The sequence below is a fragment of the Gobius niger genome (assembly GCF_951799975.1).
Source record: "Gobius niger genome assembly, chromosome: 20".
Lineage (NCBI taxonomy): Eukaryota > Metazoa > Chordata > Actinopteri > Gobiiformes > Gobiidae > Gobius > Gobius niger.
Genome location: NC_136871.1, coordinates 9,531,971 through 9,547,632, shown reverse-complemented (window position 1 = coordinate 9,547,632; position 15,662 = coordinate 9,531,971). Strand labels below are relative to the sequence as shown.

The window sequence follows — 15,662 nt, the reverse complement described above, 5'->3', positions numbered from 1 at the left end:
GATGAAACGGCTATCCCAACAGTCTAGTGGAGTGGAAAACAGTGAAAACGATCCCCTGAAGTGTGTGCGTGTGTGTGTGTGCGTGTGTGTGTGTGTGTGTGCGTGTGTGTGTGTGTGTGTGTGTGTGTGTGTGGGGGGGAGTGAGAGGGGAAGATGGACCTCATTGCTTGTAATCTCCTCCGTTATGTTTATCGTCCATGAACAACTGGGCACGTAGCTGCCTCTGTGACGGGTGCCATTTTGGGAGCTGCCGCTTTCAAATTGTGCTTGTGTGACATTCCAATACAAGAAAATGTTTTTTTTTTAATCTATTATTAACACTTTTTTAATACAAAATGTGTCTCCCTCGTTGATTCAGATTCCAGTCAGGAATACACGGACTCCACAGGCATCGATGTTCATGAGTTTTTGGTCAACACACTGAAAAACAATCCCAGGTACGCACTTTCATTCATAACACTAGAGATGCACCGATTCAGCTTTTTTGCCTCCGATACCGATACTGTAGAGATTTTCTTAAAGGGACTAGATGCAAGTTGGATATTTTATACTCACTACTGCCACCACAGGTCTTACGCGTAACTGCAGTCTCTATATTAAGCTTGTACATGACGGCACTTTGGACCCGAAGTAATGAGTTTTTAAGTGACAGTGCAGTATTTTAGAGGCAGTTGTGGTGAACAGGTCTGAACTCATTCTACACATTAGGACATGACTGGAACATGTAGGGGAAGGAAAATACATAATTTGAAAATTTTTGAACTCTTTATATAGTTCTATAGTTCTCAATAAAGTTCTTGTCATGATGTTACAGTTATCAAATATTTCTATTTATAAGCTAATGGAAAATATTTAACAAGGATCACTGGATTTTCTACACTATCCTTGGGTATATGACAGGTTATTTAGTTTACTCTGATCATTACAACTTGTGCATTAAAAATGGTTGAGTTTTTCTTTAACAGCATTTCATACTTTAGATTCATCGTCTTACCACATTTTTTTCTTTTTTATCTTCTTTATTTTAATATTCGTTATGCATGCTCCTATAGCCTTATAGTTTAAAGTTTGTAGCTTATATTTATCTAAATTCTGTGTTATATGTTTTTTGTTGCACGTCTGCACCGCGAAAAATTCCTAGTTTGTAAACCTGTTCTCAAACAATGTTTAGTTTATTGGTCAAAATTATGACTAAAGATTTACATTCAGTTAAGTATACTTCTTCATAACATAACATACAAAATGACCGAAAAGGAAGAAGAGAATGTATAAAAGTATTATACTTGAAAAATACCTTAATTCTGTTTACTAGTTTGTTTAAGACTGTCAACTTACTTTAAAAAAAAAAATATATATCATAAAATAAAATCCTTTTGAATGTCTGATGTTATGTTAGAAAGTTAACAAAAACACATACTGTAAGTTTAAAAAAAACAAGGGTAGGCAAAATAAGTATAACCTTCAGCCTATACCTTTTCCGTCATTTTGTATGTTATGTTATGAAGAAGTATACTTAACTGAATGTAAATCTTTTGTCATAATTTTGACCGAATAAACTGAAACTGACAATGGCAATGAAAACTAAACTATACTGTTATAGTTTCTGACCCAGCCTTGATTAGTTGCTGTTAGCATTAGCATGCTCCCACTAGCTTTAGCATACTGTTGCTAGCTGTGGCATTTTGCACGAGGTAGAACTAACTCGGTAAAAGTTGTGTTTTTAAAGCGGGGGATCGGTCCAGTGTGATATTTGTAGCTGATACCAGATATATTTTTTCCAGTATCGGCTCCGATATCCGATACCGGTATTGGATCGGTGCATCTCTAGTTCTGGGATCTATGATGTCATGTCACAAGAGCAACTGAACTGTCGTAAAATGGAAACAAACATGCCAGCGCTGTTTACGACACTGCTGTTTAGGCAGAGGTTATCAAATGAAAGCCTTTCGAAGAAGACCTAATGTGTTTTAACCTTTTGATTGTTATGCTAACTTAGAACTCAAACAACTTTCTATGTAGACATGGTTAAGTTTATCTATCTGCTCACTGTGACCCCGCCTTTTTCCCCTCTCTGCCCCCCGTGACCTCCGCAGGGATCGAATGATGCTGCTCAAACTAGAACAAGATATCCTGGAGTTCATTAATGACGACAAGTAAGACCATTCTTCAAAGGCAGTCCTTGAATTTAAATTTAGGACAACCACATTCCCAGCTCCATATTTATAGTTCATGGTGGTAATGAGGTCTAAATATTCCCGCTAGTTCTGTGTAATGCTAATGGTTATAATAAGTTTGACCTTGTACCACTCCTCATGTGGTCTTGGACAGAAAAATGATAGAGTTTTTCAAATAATTTGCTCAGTAATTATAACCTAAACATGAAAGATGGAGGTAATCTTGACTGTACTATTTTTATACGACCTCAGGGATTACGGCTACTTCTACTTATGACCATGTACTATTTACAGAGATGTGTAGACCTATAGTTAAGTACATGTAACTTTTTGGAGTAACTGTGCTTCTTGGAGTAGTTTAATCACACACAAGACTTTGAGTAATATTTAAACTCTTTCCACATGGCTTTGATTTTGTAGTGAATCTAACATGACTCTCACTTGAGTAAATATTTTGTTTGCTCCGACCGTTTTTGCAGTAATCAGTATAAGAAGTTTCCTCAGATGACGTCATATCATCGTATGTTGCTGCACCGCGTGGCTGCTTACTTCGGGATGGATCACAATGTGGATCAAACTGGAAAAGCAGTCATCATCAACAAGACCGGCAACACGAGAATGTGAGTGATGTCTGTGCCAGTGTCGTTTTTATAGTATCAGTCAACAAGTCTGTTTGATGCGGAAGAAAAGACCCAATACTGACTTCGGTATCACCATCAGAAGTTTGTTTTAAGGTCTATGATATACAGTTTTCTTTACCGCGTCCAGAACATGTAATTCTACTGTAATTGTATAGTTCAATTTTAACAGCATGACTGAATTGTTTCTCATTAAGTCATTCTAATCAAAATGTGTAATTTTTAAAAGACAGCAATCACTGATACCTTTGCAAATCGCTAACTTATAATATCCTCTGTCTCTATGTCCACAGCCCTGAACAGAGATTTTCCGAACATATTAAAGATGAACGGAATATGGATTTCCAGAAGAAATTCATCCTTAAAAGGGATGACGCCAGCATGGACAAAGACGATAATCAGGTTGGTGTTGATTTAAAGTGCATATGACGGGTTTTAATGCTTTTGAAAATATGACTTATTTAGATGAATACCATCTGATGTAAGTAAATCATTTTATTTCAGTAAAGCAGCAATTTGAATGAAGAAATGTTGGGCAGAAAAGTTACTTTTATTTGAATTTTAAGCTCTTGACAGGAAGTGACATAGATATAGACGCAGACGACATCTGTGGAATCACCCATATATGGTCATGTTTGAAAACAGTTAAGGAGTAAAATCTAAACTTTCTCTAATTATTCAAAAAATGCTTTAACAAATGAATTATGAATTTAGTTTTCTACTAAATAAAGATACACAGACATGGAGAGGAGCAAAGTGGTTCAACAGCCCATAAACACATAAATAACAGATAATGCTAACATGATGCTACATGTTAGCATCCTGCTAATGCTAACGGCTAGCTAGTGCCAGCTACGACTGTTGTTTTTTCACTTTTACTGAACAATCTGCTTTGAAAAAATATCCATATGGGCCAGAGTTACACTGGACTTTTTTTAATGTGTGATAAATCAGTTCATATTACACCATAAAATGGCTAAAAAGAGTGAAAAATTGTGTTTCCCTAAAGCTACGCCTTCTTCTATGACGCGATGCCGTCTGTATCTATAGGTAAAGTTCCAGTGCAATTTGACTCATTTGCCATTGACGTAACATGGTCGGCACGGAAACAGTTTAAAATTGTTGGCCTCTGCTTTGTCACTTCCTCTCAGTGTCCCATAAGGAATTGAAACTATAAACGTCACGAAAATGGTCAAACTAAAGAAAGCTGGGAAAAATGTTTAGCAAAATCTTGTATATAATTGTGTTAACGCTGTTTGTGTCTGATGCGTCATATACACTTTAAGGTTGCAAACACGGTTCATTGGCTCTTGTTGATGTATTTGGCTGTTTTAAATATATATCATAATGCCAATATATTTGGATTTGTTACAAGCTCTTACAAGTATCGTATCAAGCCTCCTGTGTTGGGTGATGCAAATGTAGAAAAGGAAACAAATGCAGGGTTTCCACAGGGCATTAAAAGTCATTCAGTGAATGATGCCAAAATGAAGGCCTTAAAAGTAATTTAATCTGATTCAAACTGGCATTAGACATAACTCAATACAATGACATTATTAATCTATTTTTACTGCACACATTCATCAAAAACAAAAGTATCATTTCAGTTCTGACTGAATTTGTACACTTTTCTTTATCAAAAGTTGCCTGTTGTCTTATTTAATAATAATAATAATAATAATGCATCGGTTTTATATAGCGCTTTTCTGGACACTCAAAGACGCTTTACATTGCACTATTCATTCACTCCATACTCGGTGGTGGTAAGTTACTATTGTAGCCACAGCTGCCCTGGGGTAGACTGACGGAAGCGAGGCAACCAGTCTGCGCCATCGGCCCCTCCGACCACCACCAACCACTCACTCACTCACTACATTCGCTAGGCTTCCTGGTGTTACCAAACGGTCTCCCATCCAAGTACCGACCAGGCCCTTCCCTGCTTAGCTTCCAAGGTCTGACGGGATTGGGCAGAGCAAGGCGGTATGACCATTTAGTCTTAAATATCAAAAATAACGCTTTACATTTAACTTGCTGCCACCTGTAGAAACCCTGAAATGCTGATAGGCCGCTGATCTGATGGAAAATGTTTCCCAAATATACACAGGTTACATACTGACAGCTCAAAAATACAAACTACATTTTGACTGCTGCATTGTAAGCATCCAGGGACTTATTCATTATAATAAAACAGAGATTTAGATTTTTCGTATCGAAATCGAGATATCTGGCATGAATATCGAGATATGCTATTTTGCCCATATCATTCAGCCCCTACTCTGGATACAAGTACCTATTGCTTTGTGAGGTTGTTTGCAATATCAAGCCTAACTTGCATGTAGAAAAGAGAAATGATGAAACCAAAAATATATTTCTGTTTGGCAGTGGCACATTGTGAGAAATTCATCTTGCCAACGATCCCATTTCCCATCTATATGCGGCTCAACATTGTTGCTAGTTCCTGCTGGCTAAAAACAATGACAAATTGTGCTGCCAGTGAGCTAATTTGATAACTTACCCAGTAATAAGTGATCAGCTTGACGCTTTCTCATGTTCTTGATGCCTTCAAGTAGAATAGAGCCTTGCCAGAGACTTCATGCTGGACATAAACTGTAAAACCAAACTTAGCGATCATTCTGTCTGTCTGATACGGCTTTGCATAGTTTATGGAGGTAACACGTCTAATTGTGTTAATGTGCATTTGATAAACAGTTGACTCCAAATGCACACAACTCTCTGCCTCCTGCCAAGCCAACCACACAGCATTCACACCCTCTACAGGAATAGAGGTGTAATGGCGCCGCACAGGGCAGATAAGCTGCTCTTCTCATTACCAATGAACAACTGCTCTGCTCAGACACCTTCACGGAAACAAGACTAAATGTGCGGTTTTGTTCTCTGATGATGCATCTTGTTGGGTGGGAAATCAACTTCGTGCATGTGCGTGTTTTCTGCTTTGCTTTGCTAATCATTTTTCCCTGTCTGCCACAATTAGATTCGTGTGCCACTGCAGGACGGGCGGCGAAGCAAATCTATCGAGGAGAGAGAGGAGGAGTATCAGCGGGTACGAGACCGGATCTTTGCCCGAGAAGTAAGTTTTTACCACTGGGAAACCGGTGGGTAGTTGCTAAATATGATGTAACTAGGCCTGTCCCGATAAGAAATTTGAAGTCCGATATATTGAGGCAGGAAAGTATTGCGATAAACGATGTTATTGACTCTAACGATACTCGATGCTGTCAACTCTCAGGCAAAAAAATTACAGTAAACCCTAGTTCTAAAAGTGCTTAATCATATCCTAAAATACCACATAGGCTGCAATAAACATGAAATATAATGTAAATCAATTTGGGGGGAAATGCTACTAAATGTAAAGACGATAAATATCAAGCCCAAAAATATATCTGTAATCTGTTATTTATTAAACGATAAGTCGATATAGTAATTGTCATGACAGCCCTATATGCTGTTAATTGTTTTAAAACACAAAAAAAGCGAGTGAAGCTCACCCAGTTTAAGAAGTCTTACTTTCAGGTTATTTTGACAAGAAATTGTGTTTTAAATACATAGTCCTTACAGTATTGGCTTGAATTATATGTTGTTGGTTATATATAGCTACACAAAGAATGATGGAATTTACAAAGTGGCATTCAGATTAACCCAAAAGGGACTATACGGAGTTTAAAAATGTTAAAACTAAGTTTTTCCGTCCCCCTACATCAGGGGTGTCCAAAGTGCGGCCCTCAGACCAATTTATGGTGGCCCTCGGCCTCTTGCTGTATCGGTACACATCACCAGAGATGGACCTTTTTATCTGAAATGTAATAATTCTATACAATTCTAACCGAACAACTAACATTTTACTGTGAGACAGAGCTGGCATGAAGGTTTTAAGCTTAAATAGGGGTATGGGGCACAATTTAAACCTCTGCTAGTCGAAGGTTTTGCGGCACTAACCACCAATCTATGGCCCTTCACCCCGTGTACGCTTCAAGATGCGGCCCCCCATGAAAAAAGTTTGGACACCCCTGCCCTACATATTCCAGCCCTGTCCTGATGTGTAGAATGAGCCGAGACCTGTTCACCAAAACTGCCTCTAAAATCCTGCACTGTCGCTTAAAAAGTTGTTACTTTGGGTCTCAAGTGCCGTCATGCACGAGCTTAATACAGAGACTGCAGTTACGTTTAAGACCTGAGGTGGCAGTAGTGAGAATACAATAACCAACTTGCATCTAGTCTCTTTAATCTATAAGCACAGAACAGGGAAGCTGAATGACACATTTAATAATATGTAGGTTTCCTTCTTTTTACAGTCCTCTCAGAATGGATACATAAACGACAACAGGTAAGATTATCAGTCCCTTCCGTTTGTGTCAGTAATATGAAAGTTTAAATGGATTACAAGGCCACTGGGAAGGTTTTAAGTTACCTGATAGTGTAGTGTACTCAAAGGTTTTTGAAATTAAGCAGATGTTCTCAGATTCATCAGAAACAGATTATTATTTTTATTTTGTAACTGTAGTTATGAGAGAGTTCAATCACGCTCTGTAATTATTTTTTGTGCCTCTTTTCCCCAAACACCCCGGCACTGACACAGAAAATGAAATATTAGAACCTAATACGCTGAGAGATGGAGAAAGGAGACGCGTGGGCTTTTCAGCAGGCAAAACTTTTTGCTACGCGTGCAGTTTTTTTTATTATTTTGTTAGTTCATTTTGCAGTTTTCCTCCTCCCTTCTTCGTTATTTCACCAATCTACTTCCTGTTCTCAAATTCAGTCCAATAACACCAGCATTGTTTTCTTGAATGTTAACCCAACAGACTTTCCACAGAGGGCTACTGCTCTAGCTCTCAAAAGAGGAGACAGATCTTTAGGTACTGGGGCACTGCTGCTGACTTGTGTGTTGCCATGCCCATATTGAAAGTGGTTTGGTGATGGTAGTGGTGACTTGTGGTGGTCTTTCTCTTTGCTTGGCGTAGAGGGCTGCTCGATGGGTCTTAGCACTGCACCGTGGGGCTCTCCATGGCCCATGCATGGCTGCTTTGTGGTTTCACCGAGGACTGACCTACTTACCTTTTTCCACCCATCCACTGTCAACATTTCTATGAAGCTACTGCATTGTTTCCACAGTAACCTGTTTGTTTTCTGTGATTGGATTGCAATTTGTTAGCATGTCACTTGTTTTTACTTGGAGAAAAATAACAAATTCTGTGAAATTAATCTTGATATACCCTTGCTTTTCCAAACATATTCTCGGGGGTTAATTCAGGTTCATGTTTAACCTCAAAGTGAGAGTGGGATGCACGTAGGACCTTTCTATTCTCAGCCGTGTATTAGAGAACTGGCTATGTAACATATTATATACTTTAAAGTGATCGTTTGTAAGATTGCAAAATGTGGAGAGAGATGACGCAAAATTTTAAAGTAAACAATCACATTCCTCCCTCCTGATTGGACCAGAAAGCCACTCCTAGTTTGCAAAATGAGGAAAGCGAGAACAAAAACGCCTCCCTTTTCCCTCCTGATTGGACCGGAGAGGCCAGTTCACAGGAAAGCTCTTCTCATTGGTCAAAGTGATGGCACCGGGATTTCAGACTAGTAATTTAATATTGCTTGTCATATTATTTGACCTTTTACTGACCCAGTGGTTTGCAGGCGCCTTTACTTTCCATCACAGAGGCCTTTATGACGCTCCAGGATCAATTGTTTTTAGAGTTTCTGGTTGTTTTTCTTGCCGATGGACCCTCCCACCAGAAAACCTACAAAACCATTGGTCCTGGGGCCACTGTGATGGAAAGTAAAGGCACCATGCTGACAACCTATACAGCTGCATTTTTTCCGCATACAAAGTTCCATAATGCTGCTTCAAGTAAGTTAGGTCACAAATACTGACACAGCGATTAAGAGAAACTTGTGAAATCAAAATTCACTTTCAGTCAGACAGCAGCAGCAGCAGCGTTATTCCATTGACCCGTTTTGTTCTAGAGTTAGTCTCCTTCTCATTATCCAGCTTTAGCATTTATAAACAGTCAGGACTAATTGTTAAATCCATTTATTCCCCTTCACAACGGAGTAAATCCATTTGATTTAAATGTAAATGTCACAACATGCTTTTACTGTTATGATGCAAGGTAAGTGAGATATCGTACAGACACTGAATAAAAAATATACAGCGCAATAATCATTTAAAGCTATCAACGTTTTTTTAAAGTCAAAACATGATCCGGTCTTTTATGCATATTTATTATTATTATTGACTTTATTCCGGACACTAGAATGGTGGTCCATATTAAAAGAATAACACACATAAAAACAACACATTTATCTCCTGTATAGGCTCATATACCTTAAAGGAAATGGCCACTGTTTTTCTATACTGAGATATGTTCTTACCTGAGCTTAGACCAGTTGATAAGTACCTGTCTGGTCTTTGTGCGTGCCCGTGGAAGAGCTTGGTCGCTTCCAACTTCCCCCCCCGTTTGGAGCCAACATTGGGAGAGCCCAAATGCTAACAACATCTTTGGTCGTTTTGCGTGACTGAGGGCACACACAAAGACCAGGTACGCATCAACTCGTCTAAGCTCAGGTAAGAACATATCTCAGTATGGAAAAATGGTGGCCTGTTCCTTTAATGGACTATATATACTATTTTGACCTATATTAATAATGCAAGATCGACTTGAATGCTGCATAGGATGTGCTGTAATGTATTCTAATTTCTAAAATACACTTTATTCTCTCCTTGTGCTAGACATTACCCCAAAGTTCATACATGCACCACAATGTGCTCGGAACCACTTACAAGCATCCATTATTCAGGCAGTTTCACATCCAGTGGCGTTTGCCTGCATTCGGACGTTCCTCCTATTTTTAAACGCCTATAATTCCACTGAAAAATGTTTTGCGTGAACTCGCGCTCAAAATGCGGCGAGGACTCCTAAAAAAAAAGCAGAAAGCGAAACCCCTCCATGTGCCGCGTTGCGCACGTGACGATCGAGAGTGTTGTTGGGAGCGACTGGAAGAGGAGCGGGGGCCACGTGACCAGCCGCAGTTCCTCCTCCTCCTTCCCTCCCGCCGCTCGAGCTGCTCTCATCTTTGTCTGCACGCCGAGCAAACAAGTGTGCGCGCCTTCTCCGTCAACTCCCACCCTCCCCTTAAAATAGGCCGCGCACAGAAAGCGACTCAAAATAGATCCGCCCATAATTACAGTCTCTGTGAAATATTTATCAGCCCGAGCCACCTTCAGACACCACCTACTATGTCTAAGGTTGTAAATCGCTCCGCGCATCCCCCGCTTTTGTCCCGTCAAATCACAATGAGGAGGATGCAAGTGTTTTAGTCTTATTTATTTTTTTTCTTTATTTTTTTCCCAAACATGCAAAAACAGCTGACTTTTTTTCTCTATTTATATCGTTGTCACTGGGGTTTTCTAAGCGGTGGCTGGGCTTACAGTGTGCCTGTTGATTCTCTTGGCAGCCTTCCCCACCACAACGCGTCACAAAGCGGATGAGAGTGTGTATACTGCGCTGTAGCGTACGAACCGTGCTGGTGAACAAGTGGTAGAGAGTGGTTATTTGGTAGAAAGTGGGTGTGCGTGTGTCGATGTACATTTTGCCTTTCCGATCTGAGCGTCTATGTACATCTACGAGTTTGTCTGTTTTTCTTTTGTTTTCGGCGACTGTTCTTTGATGTGAAACATTGTGAACGCATGTGGTGTTTGTCTCTCAATTGGACGTGCGGCACGGATGCAAGAAAAAGCCCCCTTTCGTTTCTGCGTGAATGTCGTCTCCATTCCCAAACAGTGTGTGATTGTGTGTGTGTGTGTGTGTGTGTGTGTGCGTGTGTGTCGCCATTACGTAATCTCGTGCCATTCAGAGTCGCTGTCACTGCCGTGCACCCCGGTGGATCGTCTGAAGCATCTTTTCCTGCATGTGTGAACTCTCTCCTGTGATTGGATCTGTATGTGTTTCTGTCGGTGTGATTGTGTGTCGTGAACTAGGGCTGCACAATATGAGGACAAAAAAAAAAAAGATTAGATGATACATAAAACCAAAAGTGTAGAGCAATTTGTTTCATCATCAAACAACGTCAAGACCAAGACGAGGTTTAATGAGCATTTTCTCAGGAATATTTTGCGCTACAATATCTATCTATATCTATATCACTCCACTGCAGCTGTTTCCATAGTTACGATAAACAACTGAGCTACTAGGGATGTGAATCGAGATCTGATGGAGCTATCCATATGAGCCGTATGTCTCCTTCATTATCGATGCTGCTTTGCGCCGCAGCCTCTTTACATTATAAAGCCTGCAGATACACGCACCACTTTCACTTAATCACAAACTAAAGTCTACACTGTTATAGGATCCGTGCTACACGTAATGAATCTGTCCCCTCGATGCTCGTATAAACATGCAGCTGCGTAATGTAGAACCAAAACAATCCGCACATGCTAACACTTCTGCACTCGTCGCTCGGATCATTCAGAAACGGCGCCGAGGAGTTGACAAGGATGTCCATTTTATAGAGAAAGGAGTGTCTGCCGATCTGCAATACAAAGTTCAGCTTTAAATCCCATCCACATTTAATAACCATTTTACAATAGCTTTTTTAAATGCTTTGTATGATGAAGTTTATTTCAAAATAGTCAATGTATAGCCCCCATGTTTAAATAAAAACTGAAGAAGCATGCACATATCATAGCCTATTTTTATGTATTTGGAATCGATAAGAGAATCGATAAAGAACTGGATCGATAAGAGAAATGATCACTGGCGTTGGTATTGATAAAAGCTCCCCATCCCTATGAGCTACTGTTGTTGTGGAACTCGTTTCAGTTTACAGTAGCTCCTGCCCAGGACTCAAATAAAGAAAACAGTCCCAAATGAACAGTTTCAGTGCGTGGGACCAAGGTATAAGCGGATTAAACAGCGAGGAGCCGTGCATTACACAGGTTTAATACATTGCGGCACATGGCGCATTCAAACTAATGCATGGCTCCTCGTTGTCTAATCCTTTACCTATGTCATAAGAGTAACGATACCAATTAAACGTGCGCCCGGTGATTTACTAAGCGTTGTCAAAATAAAGCATTTGGATGAGGAAATAACATATTTCAATCTTTACCTTGCTCTAGCTAGACACACTAAACACTGTACATATTTTTTCTTTCGGGAAAATTCGACCTCTGGTGAGTTACTGAATCAGCCTACATTGTGACGATGATTTGGCAACGTATTGTGCAGCCCTATTGTTAAAAGAAACAAAACAAAACACAATACAGTGCCTGATTTGTAAGCCAGTCGGTATGCACATCTTTGTCACCTTCCCCATTCCACTGTCCATCATACCCTCTGTTAATGACCACTAATTCTTTGCCTCTTCCTCTCCTGTCACCTTGACTCTCTCTCTCTCTCGCATTCTCTTTTGTTCTCTGTCAATTTCTTGCACTCGACTCCATGGCTAAATTCACTACGACTGCAACTACTCCCCCCCCCCTCCCCACACCTCCGCATTTAAATCTCGGTCATTACATTTTTTCTCCTCTTCTCTCTATCCATTCTGCTGTCTCTCAGGGGGAACCGCGAGAGCTCGAGCCGGGCGTCCAGCAGCCGCCAGAGCAGCACAGACAGCGACATGAAGTGTCTGGAGCCGCGGCCCTGGAGCAGCACGGACTCGGACAGCTCCAACCGAACACTCCGGCCCCCGGTCACCAAAGCCAGCAGCTTCTCCGGCATCTCCATCCTCACCAGAGGGGACAGCCTGGGCAGCAACAAGGGCTCCCAGGGAAGCTGTAAAGGATCCCGATCTGGTGAGAGCTTGTGGAGATTAGAGCAAAGGTCTTCTTCCATTCCCACGGTTTGAAATTACACAATGCTGTGTTCAATGACTGCGCTGTTCATTCCCAGTGGCTTCAGAAAGTTTCCAGACGTCTTTTTTAATTGGCAGTTTAGCACTTAAAGGAATAGGCCACCGTTTTTACATACTGAGATATGCTCTTACCTCACTTTAGCCGAGTTAATATATCCCCGTCTGGTCTTTGTCCGTGCGCTCTGCCAGGCAAACGGAGCACATACGCAGCCTCTCCCACATGTCACGTAGCTCCAAAAAAGCTCACGATAGAAGCTACCAAGCTCTTCCACGTGTTCCCTATTTAAATAAAGTTACGTAAAGGTTATTGAAGGAAGTGAGCGGGGGAAGTCTTTAGGAGTTACTGCGCGGACGTTTTGCTCCTCGTATCATTACGCCTCACAATATAGTCCCCCTTTGTATTTGCTTATAAAATCGACATGTTACATTTCTGTGTAAATATACTTTGCATGAAAACACTTCACGTAACTTTATTTAAATAGGGAACACGTGGAAGAGCTTGGTAGCTTCTATCGTGAGCTTTTTTGGAGCTATATGACATGTGGGAGAGGCTGCGTATGTGCTCCGTTTGCCTGGCAGAGCGCACGGACAAAGACCAGACGGGGATATATTAACTCGGCTAAAGTGAGGTAAGAGCATATCTCAGTATGTAAAAACGGTGGCCTATTCCTTTAAATAATATACATGATTTATTTACACTAATTACAATAACACATGAAAAAATTAGAAAGGTTTTTGAGGAAAAGTGTAATTTGTATCTGTTCAGTGATTGTTCAATGCCAGAATTAAAGCAGCACTATGTGACTTGTTTACCTTTTTAATAAGTCCTTTTCGTAGTCCCTCTGGGGGTAATACAAGTGTTAATGGGATGATTGTGGGGTCGTTCATCTCCCCCTGGTGTCTCTGGCCAGAAAACCACAATTGTAACTGTCCCAGCACTGGGTCGGAGCCACCAATACACACTAATGGAATCATGAAGAAGAAGCGATCAGGCTAGCGGGCAAAGCTATCTGCGGGCTAGCGCTACTTAAACAGTATTTACAGCCAAGTTTGAGTGAAAAAATTATCTCCATTGTGTAACTGGATGTATGATATTCCTCTCTCCCATTGTCTTTTCTGTCAGCGTGGTATTTACTCTCACGGACAATTAATGAGTAAAAAAAACGCTACGACGCCTGCAGTGGCGCTGATGGCCTCTAGGGCATGAGCTACTTAGCACTGCTTTAATAAGTACTTCGGAGCTAGTAAGTTGCTGAGTTGTGAATGTACTTTTTTTTTGCTTTTCTGATGGATTTTGAAAGTTTTTCCATTAGGAATTGTAATTGGATTTGCGATTTATTTTTTAAAATCCAGATTCAGTTCACAATTTATGAGGGGCATTAACATCTGAAAAGAGACAAAGGAAAATACTCAAAAGGTAATTCAGTTTATTCAGTACATGTTTTCAAAGGTTTCAAAACTAGAGGGTTTGGAGGCGTTAGACATAATTGGACCCCAGTGGAGAGAGAATGTTCTGTTGTTTACAAATGAGAGCCTGTCGTCTCTAAATAAATGTGTTGTGTGTGGTTTGCTAGATGTGACCATTCAAAATGCATTTCCAAGCAGTTAATCTAATAAGCCCTTATTTGTAACATTAAGATAAATTAAAAGACCTGCAACTTCACCCTTTAGTTTTGCCTCTGATCGTTTTTCTAAGATGGCCGAGGAAGGTTTGTGTAAAATAGAATGTCTCGGAGCCGCAGTGGGGAGTGGACTGTAACGTGTGGACCTGTTTCCCCACATCCATCATGTGTCCGTGCCATCACTAGGCCTGCCTCTAGTCAGTCCTGACGTGTGTCCCCCACCCACAGTCTCCCAGTCCAGCCGCAGCCTGCTCCCCTGCCCGCCTCAGCCGCCACAGCCGCCTCAGACCGCCCTGCTCCCCACGCCTCCACAGCACCCCATGACCAACCACATCATCGCTCAGGTAAGTGTCCACCGCAGTAATACGGGGAAAAGAGAAAGTGCTACCTGTATTCAAACATTCAATTACATGCTACTAAGTTTCACCAGCCTAACACCTTCTCTGTTTTAACCAATGACTCTCCTGTGTCTGTCTCTTACCCTCCGTGCTGCTCCCTGTCTCCGGTGTGCAGCCGGTGGCCTCTCTGCAGCCCTCTCAGCCTGTCTCCTTCTCCAGTCCCTCCTGCCCCCAGGTCCTCCTGCCAGTCTCTCCTCCCCAGCAGTACACAATGGTACTGTCGCCTCGCACTTCCATGACTTTCATTCGCTTTTCTCAACTGCACTTCTCACACCTTTTACGCTGATAACCAGTTGGCTAACAGAGTAACATGACATCGCCATTTACACTTTCATCTTGCTTCAATGTTTTATACATACCGTGTGTGGTAATGATGGGTGTTTCCGCACTAAAGGGACTTGTGCCACTTTTCAGTACAAGTGTTTCAGCTCCTGCTCTGGGGCAAGTTCTATCCAGTTCAATCAGGAACCCATTGGTGACATGGTTATGTAGTAGTTGTAGTAGTATTAGACTATTGAAGAGGAAGAAGAAGAAGAACTTTATTTATATTGCGCCTTCCACAGACATGGTCACAAAGCGCTTTACATGAGACAATTATACAGTCACCCCATACTCGGGAGTACGGAGCATTGAAATCAAAGTACTGTATTTTCCGGACTATAAGTCACGCCGTAGTATTAGACACACTAGCCAAAAATTGCCCACTGAAGAAAGAACAGGCTGAATAGGCGTACGTACGGTATGCTAACGTAGCACATTGATGGTTAGCTACATGAAGCATAAACAACGAACTACACAGGTGTCTGGTATGTTAATGTCACATAAACAGTTCAGATAATTATAACCTCAGATAACTATAAAGAACATGCCAAGCTTTCGATCTAAATCCATTGAAATCTCCATCCTCTGTGTCACTTCTGAACAATCGCCATGGCAACTACCTGGGCACGGAGGCGTAAC

General features: G+C 41.0%; 1 protein-coding gene across 1 annotated transcript in view; it reads left to right on the top strand.

Annotated features, from left to right (window-relative positions):
• r3hdm2 (R3H domain containing 2) overlaps positions 1–15,662 on the top strand; it is a 48,623-nt gene that overhangs the window by 22,583 nt on the left and 10,378 nt on the right. Inside the window, exons 8-17 of the mRNA XM_079579373.1 lie at positions 359–437; positions 2,094–2,153; positions 2,654–2,794; positions 3,106–3,214; positions 5,805–5,900; positions 7,123–7,154; positions 7,630–7,683; positions 12,388–12,623; positions 14,491–14,648; positions 14,818–14,916. Coding sequence (XP_079435499.1) covers positions 359–437; positions 2,094–2,153; positions 2,654–2,794; positions 3,106–3,214; positions 5,805–5,900; positions 7,123–7,154; positions 7,630–7,683; positions 12,388–12,623; positions 14,491–14,648; positions 14,818–14,916 — 1,064 coding nt within the window. The remainder of the gene's footprint in view (positions 1–358; positions 438–2,093; positions 2,154–2,653; positions 2,795–3,105; positions 3,215–5,804; positions 5,901–7,122; positions 7,155–7,629; positions 7,684–12,387; positions 12,624–14,490; positions 14,649–14,817; positions 14,917–15,662) is intronic.